Consider the following 17857-nt stretch of genomic DNA (forward strand, 5'->3'; position numbering starts at 1 on the left):
AATTTTGCTTGACTGAAAACACTCTAAAAAGAGCAAGGAAAGTCATAATGTAAATACATGCTGCAACTGAACTTAAGAGACCTTTTCTAAAGCCATTTTTCAACTGGAATGCATTTATTATTCAATGCTTAGTTCACGCTAATCATATGACAAAATACCACCCATATTACAAAGGGAGAAAAACCAGTCAGATTTTCATGTGCTCACCCACAGTCCTTTAAGGACCACTATAATACCCAAGTCATAACATCTTTATGGCTTATTACAGATCCACACCACTGGAAGTGGGTGTGGCAAAGCCCTTTCTAGGCAGTGCTGCTGAGATTAAATTCCACTGGACCAATTTTAATTGTCTTTGTCATTTAACCTTCCCTCCAAATCATGTTCAAACCTGTGGAAGTGTCCCACAGACAGGTATTTTTATGATATAAGACAGTCCCCACTCATCACACCGCCAGTCCAGTGGGAAACCTCTGACTTGACTTATTGGCATTGCTTTTGCTAACCAGGGGTACCTCTAACTTTTCCCAAACTGTCTAGTTCTTCCATGAGACAACTGCTGGCCTACCACTGGCAGAAAGCCAAAACAGAAATATGTGCATGCAGTTAGAGGCACTGTTTTGCTGTTGTTCTAAAACCAGCTTCTCCTGCCTTGCAACCTCAGTGACTACACCCAGTGCAAGGCAAAGCTCAAGAAGAAAGGATGCATCGACAAAGGGCTTGTACAAGATATACTATGCCCCATAGTACCTATTGTTGGCCAAAAGGCTTCAGACTACAGATGAAGATGTGGGTCCTGCAAAAGGGAATTTCACTTCCTGAAACATTTTTTGCTTTTAGTGGAGTGAGTAGAGTCAAGAAGGAAAACTGACCCTCTGCCTTGGCACCCTGTGATCATTTCCAGATATTGTGCTGATCTGAACAGCCTGCCCCAAATAGGTTCTTACATTAGAAAGAATAAGACAACACAGTTTAACCTCCCTACCATACCTCTGTGTGCTTGGCTCTGTTTTCTCATCCTACAGAGTAGGCTAAATTGAAGTCATACAAAGGCTAAGTGTCAGAGCTAGAAATCCCAGTAGAAAATTTTAATTAGAAATCCTTCTTTGTCTTAACTGGACTACTGCACTTTGGTAATACTATTCTGGACAGAACTGATGAGCAGGTATGTAAAGAAAAGCATTTATTCTTTGCCTTTCTTTTCTTTTTTTTTTTTTTTTTAAAATCCCTTAACAGTGCTGTGACATTTAGAACTTATGCATTTCACCATGCACACAATTTAATTCCCTTTTTAAAACTGTGCTCTGACCATATTTTTCTAATAATTACTGTTTTGTTGTGAGCCACCTAGAACATTAAGAGTTTCCCTCATGCTGCAAATGCATACATGCTTTAAGCCAGCAGAAGCAGATGTTGATGTCAGGGTCTCAGCCCACACACATACACACCCTGATAACTGGGTTCTCAATCTTGCACCCTCTCCATGTTTCAGCACAACTGTTTGTGTAAGCACACAATCAGGCCAGTCACTTTTAATCTGGATCAATTCTGTGATGTAATTTACTGCATCGTCTTGCAGAGGGAACAACAAGCAGGAATGCACAGGGACAGGAACAAGCAGGTGGATGCTGGCCTGAGTCTTCTGGATTAGAACAGTTAAAAAAAAAAACTATAGTCACTGTACTCCCCAGACAATGGAGTAGCAAAAACTCTCGTTTTACTTTTCAAGCCCTTGGTGTTGAATTTACACAGTCCTTGCACACAGTTGCAAGTACTTTTCACCATAATTGTATTGACCTAGTCATATTAAGGTGCTGTCTCTCCAAAAAGCACAGAATGCTGCAACCAGTGGAGTCCAGTTCCTGTTACGTGAGCCAAAAACCAGCCTCTGAATTGCTGTTGTACCTGCATTTCATTTGGCCCTTACTTTTACTTACTGAAATGCCTGTTGTAAAGTACCTTATGGGAATTAAGCAAAAAAAATTAAAAATAAGTCTCCGAGCAAACTTTTGGCATTGATTTACAGGTTCTGCAATAGATACAGTGCATGCTGTCTTTAGTGCGCATGTTCAAGATTTGACCCACAGTGCCTTTAATGATAAGCTATGTCAAAAGCCTTCTTTGTTCATGAACAGAAAGTTCCCTCTTTGTTCCAAGATGTTACTGCAGGTCAAGGCCCTTCTTTAGCCTTTAAAGACACTAAGTTTCAAATGTGTTGGTCTTGATCCTAGAGTTAATTTATTTATTTTTGCCTGGTTGCATTGAAGCCAGTCGGTTTTTATTTCACTCACTGGCACATTATACCAGCTTTACTACAGGGTAGCCAGTGACATTTTTTTGGGGAAAACTGTAGACCTTTACAAGACAGTGTACAATACAGAGCAGGTTTAGAACTGCTGGCTTCTGGACTTGAGATTTTTTTTCTTTTGAAGCTAAGACTAGAAGCCAGCTTCTCAGTATGTCTCAACCTACTTTGCTGGTGCCAAGCAGGACAGAGTAACTTAGGACTGCTTTCTTTCATCAACAATAGAGATGTAACAACACAGCTGACAGAAGTAGGTACTGAGTGGAAGTTGCAGGAACTCCCATAAATGAAAAAAGCAAGACTGAGTCTCCAAAGGGCTGAGAAAAACCAATACTGAGCTGTGCTCTGGCTGTTTTCATCCCCTTCAGTCCCCAAAATTCTAGCATCTCTAAATGATTTAAAGTAAATGCATGCATAGAAATCTAACTGAACACAAGAAACTTCTTACAGCCATTCCTTTTCAAAGAGGTCATCTTTATTACAAGGACAATTTTAGTGCTGTTACCTCAACTCTTCACAGTTACAATTATCTTGCTCTTCCAGCAGAAAAGAAAAAAAAGCAGATGGAGGACACATGGAAAACAGAAGATGATCCATGGAGGGAAGTAACTGACCACTATGTACTGCACAGAAAAGTAATATGATTCCAGTGCTTGATAATGACCTTCTTTGACTGGCGACAAAGCCAAACAAGCGGTATATGACTTTCTGTCCTGAAAGGCTCATCAAATCTAGAAACTCACACAGTTAAAGTGTTTATTTCTTCCACAGCAGACAATAGAGTGTTTGTTTCAGTGAGTAACAGAGTAGGTTCTGTGGTCTCTTCTCTGTACTGTTATTCCCAGCACTAACTTCCTCAAACTTTTGTATTTTACCAGATATTGGGGACCAGTAACAAAGCATCACTGGGGTTTCCTAGGCAAACAGCTAAGTTTGCTCTAGTTTCCAATCACTTCCTAAATACTGTATTTTCCTAAAGTTCAATGAATTCTTGATCCAAAACCAATTCAGTTGGTCATTCTTTGAAACAGGGCTTTAAAATTTGACTGATCTTTGCTCAAAGGTTGTGGCTTGCCACTGGCTGGAAACTTCAGCACTCAGTGGCCCCATGGTAAAGGCAAAGGGTGATGGTTTTAACACTCAGCACAGGTTTATCTAACATAGAATCATAGAATTGTTTAGGTTCAGAAAGACCCATAAGATCATTTAATCCAATCACTAACCTAACACTGCCAAATCCACCACTATACCATGTCCTGAAGTGCCACATCTACATATGTATTCATTACCTTCAGGGACAGTGACTCAACCACTTCCCTGGGCAGCCTGTCCCAATGCCTGACAACCCTTTCCGTGAAGAATTTTTTCCTAACATCCAATCTAAACCTCCCCTGGTGCAACTTGAGTCCATTTCCTCTGGTCCTATCGCTCACTACTCAGGAGAAGAGACCAACACCCTCCATGCTACAACCTCCTTTCAGGTAGTTGCAGAGAGCAATGAAGTCTCTCCTCAGCCTCCTTTTCTCCAGGCTAAACAGCCCCAGCTCCTTCACCTGCTCCTCATCAGACTTCTGCTCCAGACCCCTCACCAGATTTGTTGTCCTTCTCTGAACTTGCTCCAGCACCTCAATATCTGTCTCCTAGCAAGGGGCACAAAACTAACACAGGATTTGAGGTGCTGCCTCACCAGTGCTGAGTAGAGAGGGATGACCACTTCCTTTGTCCTGCTGGCCATACTATTTCTGATACAAGCCAGGATGTTGCTGGCCTTCTTGGCCACCTGGGTATACTGCCTGCTCATTTTCATAGGATTAAATGAACACACTTAAGTTCCTGAGCAAAATCAACACCTCATTTCCCTACTGCACTCCCTGTTTCTTATAACCCTTAGGGTGAAGACTCTAAGATAAGAAGTAAATTGTATTCTGGGATCATTCCAGCCAAGACACAACATCTGACCAAACCACAGGGGCAACCAAGAGCCTGTTTGTTACAACTCAGCATAAATATTTTCCTCTTGACAAAGTGCACTGCAGACCACACACATTTATACTCTGCAAGTACCACACTGCAACAGGAAGAGTGACAGGAAAAAGCAATGTTGTTCGTGCTCCACTGATAAAGACCGTCTTTCTTCCTGCCAGCTAGCAGTTCACTCTGGAAATGCAGGGATAAGTTCTTAGACTGAAAGCCCAAGAAAACGTCCCTGTGTCAACACTAGCTTCTCACAGGTGGGACCAGTGGACTCACCTGGAGGGGCTTCAAAGGATTCAGGTTAGCATGGAAGGCTTGTTCCACTGCATGGAGCTTTTCCTTTGGCAAAGTGCAAATGAAGGCTTCAGAGTCCACAGCCACTGTCTGATTCTGGATTGTGAGAAATTCAGACAGTTTTGAGCTATTGCAGAGATCTCGCAGCCGCATTCGGTAACCAGACACAACAACCTGGAAAAGTGGAGAAAGCATGTAAGTCTTCATGTAAATTTCACAGCACAAGACTGGCTATCACCTATACAACACTAACCATTCATAACATTTCCAGATAGAGGTAAGAAGGCATTCTTCTCTACAGGTTGCACAGCCCTGACCCATGCACAACTCAATTCCAAGAAAAACATGTTTCCCTGCTGAGTACACGGGGCAAAAAGCCCTGGAGGAGGCAGGTCCCTCTCCACTTCCCCGCAAATAAGCACATAGCAGCAGTGATCCTGTCCTCTACAGCAGTCATTTCTTCCAAGCAAGGGCACACACATTGCCTAATCTTTGGTCTTCTGGGAACTGAGCCACAGAGACAAAACAAGGTTTGTGACCAGACACAAGTCTTGCAAATGTATGTGAAGGGCAAAAGACCTATGTCCCAAACTCCTTAGATATAACTGTCAGACACGTTTTCTGTTCTGGATCAGCATCACCTTCTCCCTTAGCTCTGAAGTATCTCTTAACTAACTGCTGCAAGAAACATTTTGCAGTGTTTTTGGGCAGACAATGTATCAGTGAAAAAAATTCTCTCACTGGCTGCAACAAACAAGAAGATCCTACAGTCTTCTTTCACAGGTGGTGGTTTGCTTGTCAATGTTTCCTAATCCACAAATAACTGTCTTATTAAAGAAATGCATAAAATCCATCTAAATTACCACCCGATGGCCTAGTTTCTCATAATAAGGTCTGTTATAGGATTTTGGTTTGCTGAGCAACAAACAGGTACATGTCATATAGGTGCACACTTCATAAAGGTGTTAAACACAAGGAAAATCCAGAAGCTTCCAACCAAAAGAACTTTCTGTTTGTCTTGGGCCTAGACAGCAGGAACAATGCACAGGTAACAACCACTTCACACATCATTTATTTTTTTCTGTTATTTTGTAATACCCAGTGTGCATTTCTCAACTTCCAGTAACAACTAAAGAGGATTGATCTACACCCCAGAAGAGCTAACAGTTCCCGAATCATGCTGGTATGTCTGAAAGTTCTCATCTTTCAAAACCAAAAGGGCATCAAAAATCTCAGGGGAAAGCGCACTCTGTTCAGAAAACAAGTAGATAGAACTGGCAGGACAGGAGAGAGATTTATAATGTAACACTTATGCAAACCTTTAACTTTAGTCTACATCCCTTATGCCAAAAATAGGATGTTTCCATGCTGTACACTCAGCTGAATAAATCAGATAGCTCTTGCATCAAAAAGGCAGGCCTTTTGAAATAGTTTGGGTGGTGGGATTTTCAAAGTGCCAGGCTCATGTCTGAAAGCAGACACAGGTGACTGTTTTGTGCTCACAGGTCCCATTATTCTCTTCTGGGACTTGACTGCTGTATGAAACATGGAAATGTGATCCAGGCAGCATACACCCTGGCCATTACTATTTACTCATACTGCCACTCAACAAATCACACTGCAGCCCTGACCCAGGACCTCAGCTCTTCATAGGGGTGGGATCTACTCTTGCCGTACAAGCCACTTTACAGCTGTTTGGCTACACCTGGACAACAACAGCACACTAAAGAGCACACTCCCAAACTCCGCAAGCCTCTGGGCACACCTGCCACTATAAGAGAAACGCAAGATTGAGACAATCTGCACCAGGAGGCAACATGCCCATCAAGACAAGGCTTTGGCCATTTGTACGTAGTGGGGCTGTATTCAGTGTGCTGGATACACAACTCTGCTCAGCATGTTGGAGTACTGTCATCACAGTAACATCAACGAACAGTTCCCCGCCCTTGGTGACTTCAGTTCCTTGCTTGCAAATTTTAACTTCTGGGCTTGCTGAACAACCACAGGGCACTAACAGACTGCAGAAGAAGGATGTATGTGCTGTGAGAAGCATGCATACTCTGAACAGGCCCTTCTATGTGATCTTATGAATGAAGCTGTGACCCACTCATACAGTCAGAGACCACACAGCTATTGACTATTAACACTGCAGCCACTATGCAGCTCAGTATCAAGGTCAGATCTCCACCCCAAATCTCCAGCAAATTCAAAGAGGTTCATTTTGTGAGTCAGATAAAGTCATCCTGCAGGAAGAGTCCTCTGCCTCTCAGTTACTATCTGTATCAGAAAAGTGCTCCAAAATTTGGTGGGCCACTGCCCTCCTCTGCAGCTTACTGCCATGTTGCTTAGCTCTTCTGCTATCCCAAAAAGCACAAACCACTGTTAAGAGTAAACAACATCACTCCCAGTGTCCTGGCAGAATCAGTACAAGAATTCCACAAACAAGAATAAAACTTAAAGCATTCAAGCAAGAACTATCCAACTGATAACCCCTCCAGTGCCCTTCAGATACATTACGCAGATAAAAGCTAAGCTCTTATTTTCATTAGCTTTCCACAGACAACCTATATAACATAGCACTCACACAATTTAAGGCCAGAACTAGCTTTTTCACCTCTTTGAAAATCTTTCTACGTTTCAATCAGCTTAGAAGGATTGATTTTGTTGCTGCTGAAGACTTCTGGTGATCTTTGCAGAACCATCTGTAGCACAATTCTGTTTCAAACTAGCATGAATTTCAGGCAAATTAGTTTCAAGTAAAGCAAAACCTATAGCCTAAAATGGATAAGAATTTTTTTCCATCTTACTTCTTTTAATAGAACGTATCGTTAACTTGTAAGACTAAGAGAACAAAGAACCAACCACTGTAGTAGAATCACAGAATCGACTGGGTTGGAAAAGACCTCAGAGATCATCGAGTCCAACCCTTGGTCCAACTCCAGTCCATTTACTAGATCATGGCACTAAGTGCCATGTCCAACCTCCGTTTAAAAACCTCCAGGGACGGTGAGTCCACCACCTCCCTGGGCAGGCCATTCCAATGCCTGATCAGTCTCTCTGTAAAGAATTTCTTTCTAATATCCAGCCTAAAGTTCCCCTCGCAGAGTTTAAGCCCATGCCCCCTTGTCCTATTGCTAACTGCCTGAGAGAAGAGACCAATCCCCACCTGGCTATAACTTCCCTTCAGGTAGTTATAGAGAGTGATGAGGTCACCTCTAAGCCTCCTCTTCTCCAGACTAAACAACCCCAGCTCCCTCAGCCTCTCCCCATAGGTCTTGTGTTCAAGTCCCTTCACCAGTCGTGTTGCTCTTCTCTGGACCCGCTCCAGCACTTCAATGTCTTTCCTGAACTGAGGGGCCCAGAACTGAACACAATACTCCAGGTGTGGCCTCACCAATGCAGAGTACAGGGGAAGGGTGACCTCCCTTGTCCTGCTGACCATGTTATTTTTGATACAGGACAGGATACCATTGGCCTTCTTGGCCACCTGGGCACACTGCTGGCTCATGTCGAGCTTCCTCTCAATTAGTACCCCCAGGTCCCTTTCTGTCTGACTGCTCTCCAGCCACTCTGCGCCCAGCCTGTAGCGGCAGGGGGTTGCTGTGACCAAATTGCAGGACCCGGCACTTGGCCTTGTTGAACTTCATCTCATTGGAATCAGCCCATTTCTCCAGTCTATCCAGATCCCTTTGCAGAGCCCTCCTGCCTTCCAGCAGGTTGACACTCCCTCCCAACTTGGTGTCATCAGCAAATTTGCAGATGATGGTCTCAATCCCCTCATCTAAATCATCAATAAAGATGTTAAACAGGACTGGACCCAACACTGACCCCTGGGGGACACCACTAGTGACTGGCCGCCAGCTGGATGCAGCCCCATTCACCAGCACTCTCTGGGCCCAGCCCTCCAGCCAGTTCTTAACCCAGCAGAGAGTGCACTTGTCCAAGCCATGGGCTACCAACTTTTGCAGGAGTATATTATGGGAGACAGTGTCAAAGGCTTTGCTGAAGAAGATCAGGTTCAAGACCATCTAAGAAATCCGAAGGTGCACAAGTCCATGGAACCTGATGAGATGCACCCATGGGTCCTGCAGGAACTGGTGGAAGAAGTTGCTAAGCCGCTATCCATCATATTTGATAAGTTGCAGCAGTTTGGTAAAGTTCCCAACAACTGGAAAAGGGGAAACATAACCCCCATTTTTAAAATAGGGAAAAAGGAAGAGCCGGGGAACCAAAAGGCCAGTCAGTCTCATTTCTGTTCCTAGCAAGATCATGGAGCATATCCTCCTGGAAATTATGCTAAGGCACATGGAAAATAAGGAGGTGATTGGTGACAGCCAAGATGGCTTTACTAAGGGCAAATTGTATCTGACAAGTTTGGTGGCCTTCTACAATGGGGTTACAGTGTTGGTGGGTAAGGGAAGAGCAACTGAAGTAATCTACATGAACTTCTGCAAAAACATGTTCTGAGCTTGACTATGGAAGACAGCAATCCTAAAACAGGGGCTCCAGCCCACTGTTACCACTGCCTATTTTTATGGAAGCAATCATGAGAGCACTCAGGAGTTTCACCTGAGATCAGGACTCTGTGGTACTATGTAATATACAAGTTCACTGTCTTGAGGAGTTGGCCACAAACCAAAAAGTATGCCTCCTTCTGTTGCACAGAGATATAAGGCAGAGCAACAGACAAATTCTGCTCCAGTCCATGCTGAGTGATCAACCAACCAACCATTTTCTTCTGCTAATCAAAGTAAAACAGTTCAAGGAACACTAGCAATTTAGCTAATGTTTTGTGTGTGAACAAGAAAAGAACAAGCAAACAAAAAATGCCCCACACCAACAGGAAAGAATTTCACTGTAGCCTGAAGGGTACTAGGCTATTTTCTTATACAGATCAAAACATTTGCATGTGGTTCTCAGCATCTTTTTACAGCTTACAACCAAATGAAACATTAAATCGAGGGCAAGAGGGAAGACAGAAGCAGGGATTAAGTTTTCTTCCGTGTTTGTATAACACCTAGCACAGAAAGGTCCTGCACTGTGGATATTGGCACTATGGTTAAACAAACAATAGACAAGCATTATGTTAGCGGTTGAAAGTGCTCTTTACCTGCTGGAGGTTGACCTCTGCAGCCAGTAGCTCCTCTACTGCAGATGATGGCATGGACACATTATGATGGAGGAAGTCTGAGAACTTCTCATTGTCAACCAGGAAATCCCGAAGTTTCAAGTCTAGAAAGTGACAAAACAGGCAATATTCTGGTCAGGGCTAAGCCAAAGAGAAACTCATGCAAGAGTTCTGAATAGGAAAAACAAAGCTGACAAATATAGGAGAGGGAATCACACAAACCATAACACAAAGGGAAAAGAGGAGCTGCTGGCAAAGTGCTCTGAGACTTGGCAACTTTCATAGATATCAATCTGTGATGTCTTGATCTCAAGAATAAAGAACTTTTAAAAAACAACTCCCATTAACTTCATTACTTCAGCTTAATTTGCACATACACACACAGAAGCAGCAAGGCAAACCAAACTGCTCCCCTGATCTGGGCTGGAACCTACTCCAGCATTAGCCTTGCACAAAGATTCAGCTTCACTTAATCCCTGTGATGTTACTGAACACAGGGCAGAGCTGGTGCATAGAACACTGAAGGACTTACTAGCCTGTATTTAGTGAAGTTCGTAGTAAATGTATTCTACCATAAATTTTAAAACATGACGTATGCAGACACACAGATGTAATACAGAATCGCATGCAGATCTACCATAGGAAGCAATTTTAACACTCTGCAAAATTTCTGCAAATGCTTTTAAACTCAGCTTTCTTTCCCAAAAGCTTCACCTTCTGAAGCCATTGGTGGTTAAGCTTTTGGCTTTAAAACAAAATTGTATCTCTGTCACAACAGAGGAGAACCATCTGGAAATAATAATCTTACGCACACCACTAAACTTCATAAACTTGGAGCTTAAGCAACTGACCCCCACTTTGTTTTTTCTTTTGTTAAGACAGAAAACAAATCTGCCTTTACTATGCTTAAATAAGCAGTGATGAGGAAACCAGCTATGCCAGGAGGAGCTGAGAGAGGAGGTCTCATGGGATTTACCAACGTGAAGATTTCCAGACTAAGACAAATCAACCAGGTGCCACACTGCTTTTTCTACTGCAGGAAGAGATGATGCTGCAGCCAATGGCAAGCAGAGGAAACGAACAAGCTCTAAAACGAAAGTAACACAAGGGAGCCCCAAGAGTTTGTACCTTCCCCCTCCTACGGGGAACAGCTGTAACAAAACTTTTTATTCCCCTCTTCCATGTTTTTTACTTAACTCAGCAGGTGACACCATAGGGAAAAAGCATGCTGGGCACTCAGGGTGCCAGGGGCAGTAGTGGGGAGGCTGGTGGTCCCAGTGCCACTTCTGCTTGCCATGGCTTCACTGGGTAGTGCAGAGGAAGGCGAGGAAGCCACGCGCTCTGCTCCTGCCGCACCAAGCGCAGAGGTTACTGACGGTCATTGCTCCCTCAGCTACATATCCAGTTACAAATTCCCTGCAGCCTTTTTGTTCCACACACACACACAAAAAAAAAAGTACATCACCCGCCTTTGCTGAGACGACACAGAGGTTACTTTGGGATGAAGGTTTCTCCCTTGCCCTCCTCTCTCTCTCTGCCTAGCAGGACCACTCAGCAATATACTGGTTTTGATCACATGGTGCAAATGACCCACTGCACCCCATCACCAAAACCAGCCAGCCCAGGAAAAGGCTGCAAAAAGAGCTGGCTCCTGAAATAACATTAAAGAGTTCTTTTCTTTCCAGTAGAGGCATCCTGCTTCACCGCAACTGAAGGAAAAATTCCCCCCACCCTGATTCCTTGGTTACTTCCTAAATGGGCTGAAGTCCCTAAACACTTCTGCAGTTTGTTTATTTTTTATGAGATCATCAACAGTTTGGAAACTCAGATGGACAAGGGTAGCTGGCTGAAGGCACAATGGCATGCACAGATTAGATGTTTGCAAGCTTTTTCATTTAATCTGTCCCCACTTAAAATATTTTTCAAGCTCCTCTTAAAGGGCCACACACCTTTTAAGAAAAAGTAACCAAGCAAAAATTCTACTTTTCTGTTTTCTCATTGTTGTTTTGCCTTTGGGTTTCCTTAGGCTTTCTTGTTTATGGGTTTGCTTTGGGGTTTTTTGGTCATATAGAAGCAGGATTTTCTTGGTTGGGGACATATTTGATAGGTAATCACAGGAAAGGAACCTGAACTACATTGGGACTACTGCTGGCCTGACCATAATCATGATGGGGAGTAACAAAGAGCCTGACATCTTCCACAGCTGTAATTAACCAGCCCAGCATTAACAAGGCATTTCTCCCTGGCCTTTTCATCACACTGAGCATTTGCAGGCTTGCTCACCACTAGAATTTGCTGAAAATCAAAACTGCCTTCCGAGGCAACTCCTACAAACGTCTGAAGGAGTTTTCATCATCATTTGGAGGAAAACACAAAGGGAACAGAATGTAAAGTTACCAAAACTGCTTGCAGGACAATGCTTGGCTTCCAGCCAGGTAGTCATGAGCCTGTGCTCACTGCTCATAACCCTTGTCTGACTAAGACCACACATGGAAGCTCTGTGAGACCAAGGGACTGAATCCCAACACCATGGTCCTGCTGCAGTGCCCTAAGCAAACAGACAGCCTTTCTTACCATGCATTTTCTCCCCCCACCCCATCTGGTCCTACTTGTAACACTTGTAGCTCCGTGTCTTATGCCATCTCCCTCAATCATGGAGGCATGCATAATGACTTGCACATGAAACCACAGAAAAGCACTGAACACTGCAATCAGTCTAAATTCCTGCTATGGATACTTCAAAATGACAAGAGTTAGAGGTCTCCTCCTGAAAATAGCCATTTTCCTCCAATACTGACTGCCTACTAGGGCCTAAGGAAATACAAGAGCATTAGTCAAAAGAGCGCCTCCAAAAATAGAAAACAAAAGAAACAGGCGAGTCTTTTGAAGGTTAATACCAAGCTTACCTAATAATGCAAACATTTCGAGTAGAAGAAAACATTTGACAACCAGAGGCCTACTACTGCAATATTTTCTTGCCATAAAAGCTCAGACACGCTATCAAGTTACTCAAAAAACGTGAGAAAAAGTGTCAGCTCAAACAAGATTTAACTCATGCATCTTCTCTCACACTTGAGACAGACCAAGAGCATTGATAGAGTCAGCTCTTGCAAGCAGGTTGGCACAGAGCAATGCAGCTGCAGTGCCCAGACAACACTGAGGGAAGTCCCTCTACATACTTTGCTGATGTGGGTGCACAGCCTCTTCGTCCTTCTTTCCACCTTCAACAGAAAACCAGGGGAGCCATAGTCCCACCAGCTCCCCTCACCACCACAGGCTACTGCCTTCTGAATGAAACCTCAGGTCCCAGCAACCAAGACAAGCCCCAGGCACAAATGTGGAGATGAGCCTAAGGTCACACTGAGCAACCACAGTCAATGACAGCCAATTCTGATGTGAACCATTTCACTGACTCGGTGGTAGGATGAACACCTGCAGAAGAAATTCTGAGGTAGCTTGTCCTCATGATAGACTACTTCTACTGTTTCAGTCCTGACCCTGAGGGAGCAACAGCAGAACAGCAGAGAACAAACATAGACTTCGCTTAGAAACCATGCAAATAGCCCCCAATAATATCAGGCCCAGTGGGGCTGAAGTGCTTTTGTTCTGCCTGGCTCCAGCTCAGGCACCGTATGGCAGCAAAGCAGGAGACAGTCCGCATCCACATGAAACAAACAGCAGAAGTCTATTTCCCAGCTCGGGCAGGGAGAAAAGTCCTCCCTACAGTCTCTTAAGGAAGTCTCCAGCAGAACCAAGAAGTCCCAGAGCTGGGGGTCTTGTGCCTTAACTGCAAAAACACCCCTCCTCTCTGAAGTCACAGGTCAGGATGCACACGGTAGCATTTCACAGATACGGGCTTCATGAAAGCCAAAGCTGTCCTTCATTTCCACACAGTTAATTAAAACTGAGCTTGGAGGCTGAATTCTGGGCATGATTTTCAGAAACTCATGATTTTCAGATTGCAGAGCATCTCCTACAGGACTGACACACTGTCTTAAATCTTTGTAAAATTTACATTTTTCAGACAGCTCAACCTTTTCCCTCACCTTCATGCCTGAGCACAGAGCTAGCCTGGTTATTCCTTGCTTGAGAATGAAACCATTGTGACAATTGAAAAAAAAAAAACACAAAACCAACAATTACTCCAGTAGCTCAAGACATCCACATTAACTAGCAAAGAAAACCAGAACATCCATGCTTTCTACATTATTGATTAAATTGAACAGCAAACAAAAAAAATGCTCATTATGAGAAATAGCAAGTCAGTGCTATGTGAGGTCCCCATTCCATGCAGGTTAGAACAGAAGCACTGTGTGATGAAGAATGTCCATGGTACAAACATTCCCTACAGCCAGGGGGCTTTTTTAGTGTCTTCATTCTAGAAACACATCCCTAGTTACCTTCATAAGGTCAAAAGGTGGCTCAATGAAGCAAAGAACAGGCGAAACCACAGCCAGGAACCAGTTTTGACTTGCTGGTCTTACTACAAGTATTATCATGACAGGCCCCACAGTAAGCAGTGACTATTTCCAGCAGTACTAGAAAGATCTACGAACAAATGGGACAAAAAAGCCTCTGAGGACAGGTTACAGAGCAAGACTATTCTCCTCAAAATTCTCTCCCATTCTTTCTTGGTTTGATTGGAAGCACAGAGGGCTCATACCTTCCTCCAGAAACTTAATGGTACAGTGTCTTAAAATTAAACAATAGAGTAGAAAAACAAAACTTCATGGAAATTGTAGCTCCAGTTTTCATATCCTGAACACTGCCTTCTAAAAATAAAAGGCGTGCAAGTGGTATTTCAACATATCTCAATGCACTGTAGAGTACAAAGCTCACCAGATCTGACTTCAAATTGGGGAGATTCTGCCCAAAAGGTTTGTAGCCATAACCTACAGTAAACCAGATTTTCAGCCAGTTTAAAACAAGCTCAGTGAAAACAGTCAGATCTACTGTTTACTTCCCAGCTTCACATGTTCTAAATTCCTACAAGGAACTGGGTGGAGGAAGGGGGAGAAGGGGACTCATGCCATAAGTTACTTCAGAAGCTAAGAGGAAAGCAGGGCAGTGTGTCCCATCTACAAACTTAACTATGTATTTTCAGGGGATTTCACTCCCTACTGATGGAACATGCAAGGCAAAAAACAATTGTGTTATTTTGTGTATATCCACTGCACTTGCAGGACTTACTAGCCTTTGGCCAATTGTGTTATTTCTCACAGCCAAACATGAAGGCAACAGAGAAGACGGTGTTAAATTATGACCCTTTATTTCTCCATCACACAGACTGCTCAAAGGGCAACCCAATCACTAACATAACAGCAACATGAAGGCATCATAGCAAGATGAAACAGTGAGACAGGATGGGGCAAAAGAAGCTTTAGCTTCATTCTTCAGAGTCAGCAGATTTCCACAAGTGCCTGAACAAGATGAGAAAGAAGAGTGGTTTCCCAGCACAGCACAGTCAGAGGCACCTGTCTACACCGGTTAACAGAAGGAGAAAAAACAAGGAAGAGTGGCAAATGAGCAAATAAGACATTTTCTTTTCCCTACACAGATTTTTTCAGACTCATGGCTCCGAGTTCCCCACTGGGGTAAAACTTCACTTCTGCAGTCTGGGAGGCATGTGTGAGGCTGCTTCACAGAGCTCTCACATGAGGGCCGCACCTCAAACACCCTCACCAGCCCGACTGCACAGCTGCCTGCAAACCCCGTGCCACAGTGCCCCACATCACCCCGGCACAACGAGAAGACAAGGTCATGGGGCTCCCCAGTTACACAAACGTGCTTCACTCTGGGGCTTGGTCACCACTCATTCTCCCAGCAACAGGAGTTCTTGCAAGACACAACTAAGGTGCTGTGGCTGAGACCAAGAGCTAGAGATTCAGCTCCAGCAGCTGAAAGCATTTACTGATAGCACATGTGATCACTACAAGGACATCGGCTAGAAACCTGCCTTAGCTTTCAGCAAACACATGGTGAGAGGGCAAGGGCAGGCAAACTAAGTGCTGCTGCAGAATTAACTCTTACGTTGGAATTTTGTATTAGTTTTTCAATGAAGTATCTGAGAAGCATTCCTCAGGAATGCATGATAGGTGGACTTGAACACTACAACTGATTTTCACACTCACTACCCACTGCTGTGATTTATAGACAAAAGGTGTCTGAAGCTACTCCCTATAAAAGTGAAAATGTGCTTTCAAACAAGTTCAACGGTGAAACTGAAGACTGAACAATCATTGACAATCATTCAGAGGAAACAGCAGTCTCCTGATGCTGTTGATGCTGAAGCCTGTTACAGCATTGTACCCTACTGAGCCAATGACCCCGATCTACAATGTGAAAAACAAACCTTTGAGATGGGACAGTGCTGGGCTTGGCAAGACAGCAAATTTTCAGCTGCCTTCGTTATATTCGTAACTTTGGACAACACATCCAGAAAGCAAAACCAACATTTTTCAAGTTTTTTTTTCACAGAATCACAGAATCGACTGAGTTGGAAAAGACCTCAGAGATCGAGTCCAACCCTTGGTCCAACTCTAGTCCGTTTACTAGATCATGGCACTGAGTGCCATGTCCAATCTCAGTTTAAAAATCTCCAGGGACGGCGAGTCCACCACCTCCCTGGGCAGGCCATTCCAATGCCTGACCACTCTCTCTGTAAAGAATTTCTTTCTAATATCCAGCCTAAATTTCCCCTGGTAGAGTTTAAGCCCATGCCCACTTTTAAAGCAATCAGTTTCATTTTTCCTTTTCCTATAAGGCACTCCTCCCCCTGCATCCCTACAGATACTGCCAGCAGCTAAAACTGTCCTCTGAACAAGCTGGACCAACATTTCTTGCTGACAAGAAATCAAGCAGCTCTGCAGGCCTGTTGTGCAGGACTGGCTAGTGTGAAAATACAAGCCAAATTTGCTTGCAGTCAAAATTACATTCCTTCTGCAGCCATGGCTTGACTGTTTTGATGGCAGGCTACAGCTCTCTGCCCTGTGTCCATCAGACGTGTAACAGTGCTGCTTCTGCAGGCCTTAGGTAATACCCAAGTGAGCACCCACTTAAACAGAGACCATCATGTTAATGTATTTGCCATGTTAAATGGTGATGTGAGTAAGAGCCTGCCACCCATCTCCAGCAGCTAGGATCTTTCCTGGGAGGAACAAAAAATGTTGTGCAACAGGCCCATGCCTACCCTCTCATCTTGGGATGCAGACATTAGGACCCTCTCTGTTCCTCTACAAGTCAGAATTTTTGCTTAAAAGAGCTTTAAAAATAGCAGCCAACACAATCCCTCTGGCAGATAGCATAGCAGACACCACGTACTGGTATATAGACAAGAGACCAATCAGTTCTTGGTCAGCCTTCACTGGGGGTATGTTGGCTTCAAGCATTCAGAGCCCATTTAAGCCAGCTGAGATCCCAACTCCAAACTGCATGGGAACTCAGCAAACACAAGGCTCACACCTCTTTTTGGGTAGTACTTTAAGTCCCAAATGCCATCAATCCCCCCTCCTGTACAACACACACAACAACAGAAAGAGTCTGCATCAGAAAACAAAGACAAGACACAGAAGCAAAAGCCATAGGCTGGTCACCAGCAATCCTGCAAGCAAATACAGCCTGCAGAGCTGCTGTCTAAGAAGTGATGCACCAAACAACTTCCATAGGCCCTGTGTAAGAACACAGAAGAGATATTCTCATGTATTCTCCTGTTGAAAGCCCAAACCTGCTATCAGCACAGCCAACTCTGAAACACAGCTTGCCTAAAAAAAAATAAAAATTTAAAAATTTATTCAGGCTTCTAACAGTGCAAAAAATGAAGAAGGCTTCAAGGAAATATCCTAACTATTTTCACTATACTGCTTTAAGAAGCAAATCCCAAGCAGTGCTCCAAATCACAGGGCAGTTATAGCTGGTTGGAAATTCTGCTAATTTTCACAAAATACAAATGACAAATGTCTTAGCCTTGAATTGTCTTGTCAGCCACATAAATAGACCTCAGATCTGACCACATACAATACTTCATTATTGCAACAAAATTATTTTCAAGAGTGGTACATATAACACTTTTGGGGCTGGTACAGACTACAGAGAAGATTTCTAAAGGTCAAATCCAGGTAACAGTTTGCTGTTAAAACTGGGTTTTGACTGCACTAGGA

General features: G+C 43.7%; 1 protein-coding gene across 6 annotated transcripts in view; it reads right to left on the minus strand.

Annotated features, from left to right (window-relative positions):
- ABCA1 (ATP binding cassette subfamily A member 1) overlaps positions 1-17857 on the minus strand; it is a 122902-nt gene that overhangs the window by 44134 nt on the left and 60911 nt on the right. For all 6 annotated transcript variants that reach the window (XM_065045662.1, XM_065045661.1, XM_065045660.1 and 3 more), the window contains 2 exons: positions 9684-9805; positions 4556-4747 (listed from right to left, as the gene is read on the minus strand). In XM_065045662.1, the coding sequence (XP_064901734.1) occupies positions 4556-4747; positions 9684-9805 (314 nt within the window). The remainder of the gene's footprint in view (positions 1-4555; positions 4748-9683; positions 9806-17857) is intronic.

Source organism: Columba livia, chromosome Z (assembly GCF_036013475.1).
Source record: "Columba livia isolate bColLiv1 breed racing homer chromosome Z, bColLiv1.pat.W.v2, whole genome shotgun sequence".
Taxonomy (NCBI): Eukaryota; Metazoa; Chordata; class Aves; order Columbiformes; family Columbidae; genus Columba; species Columba livia.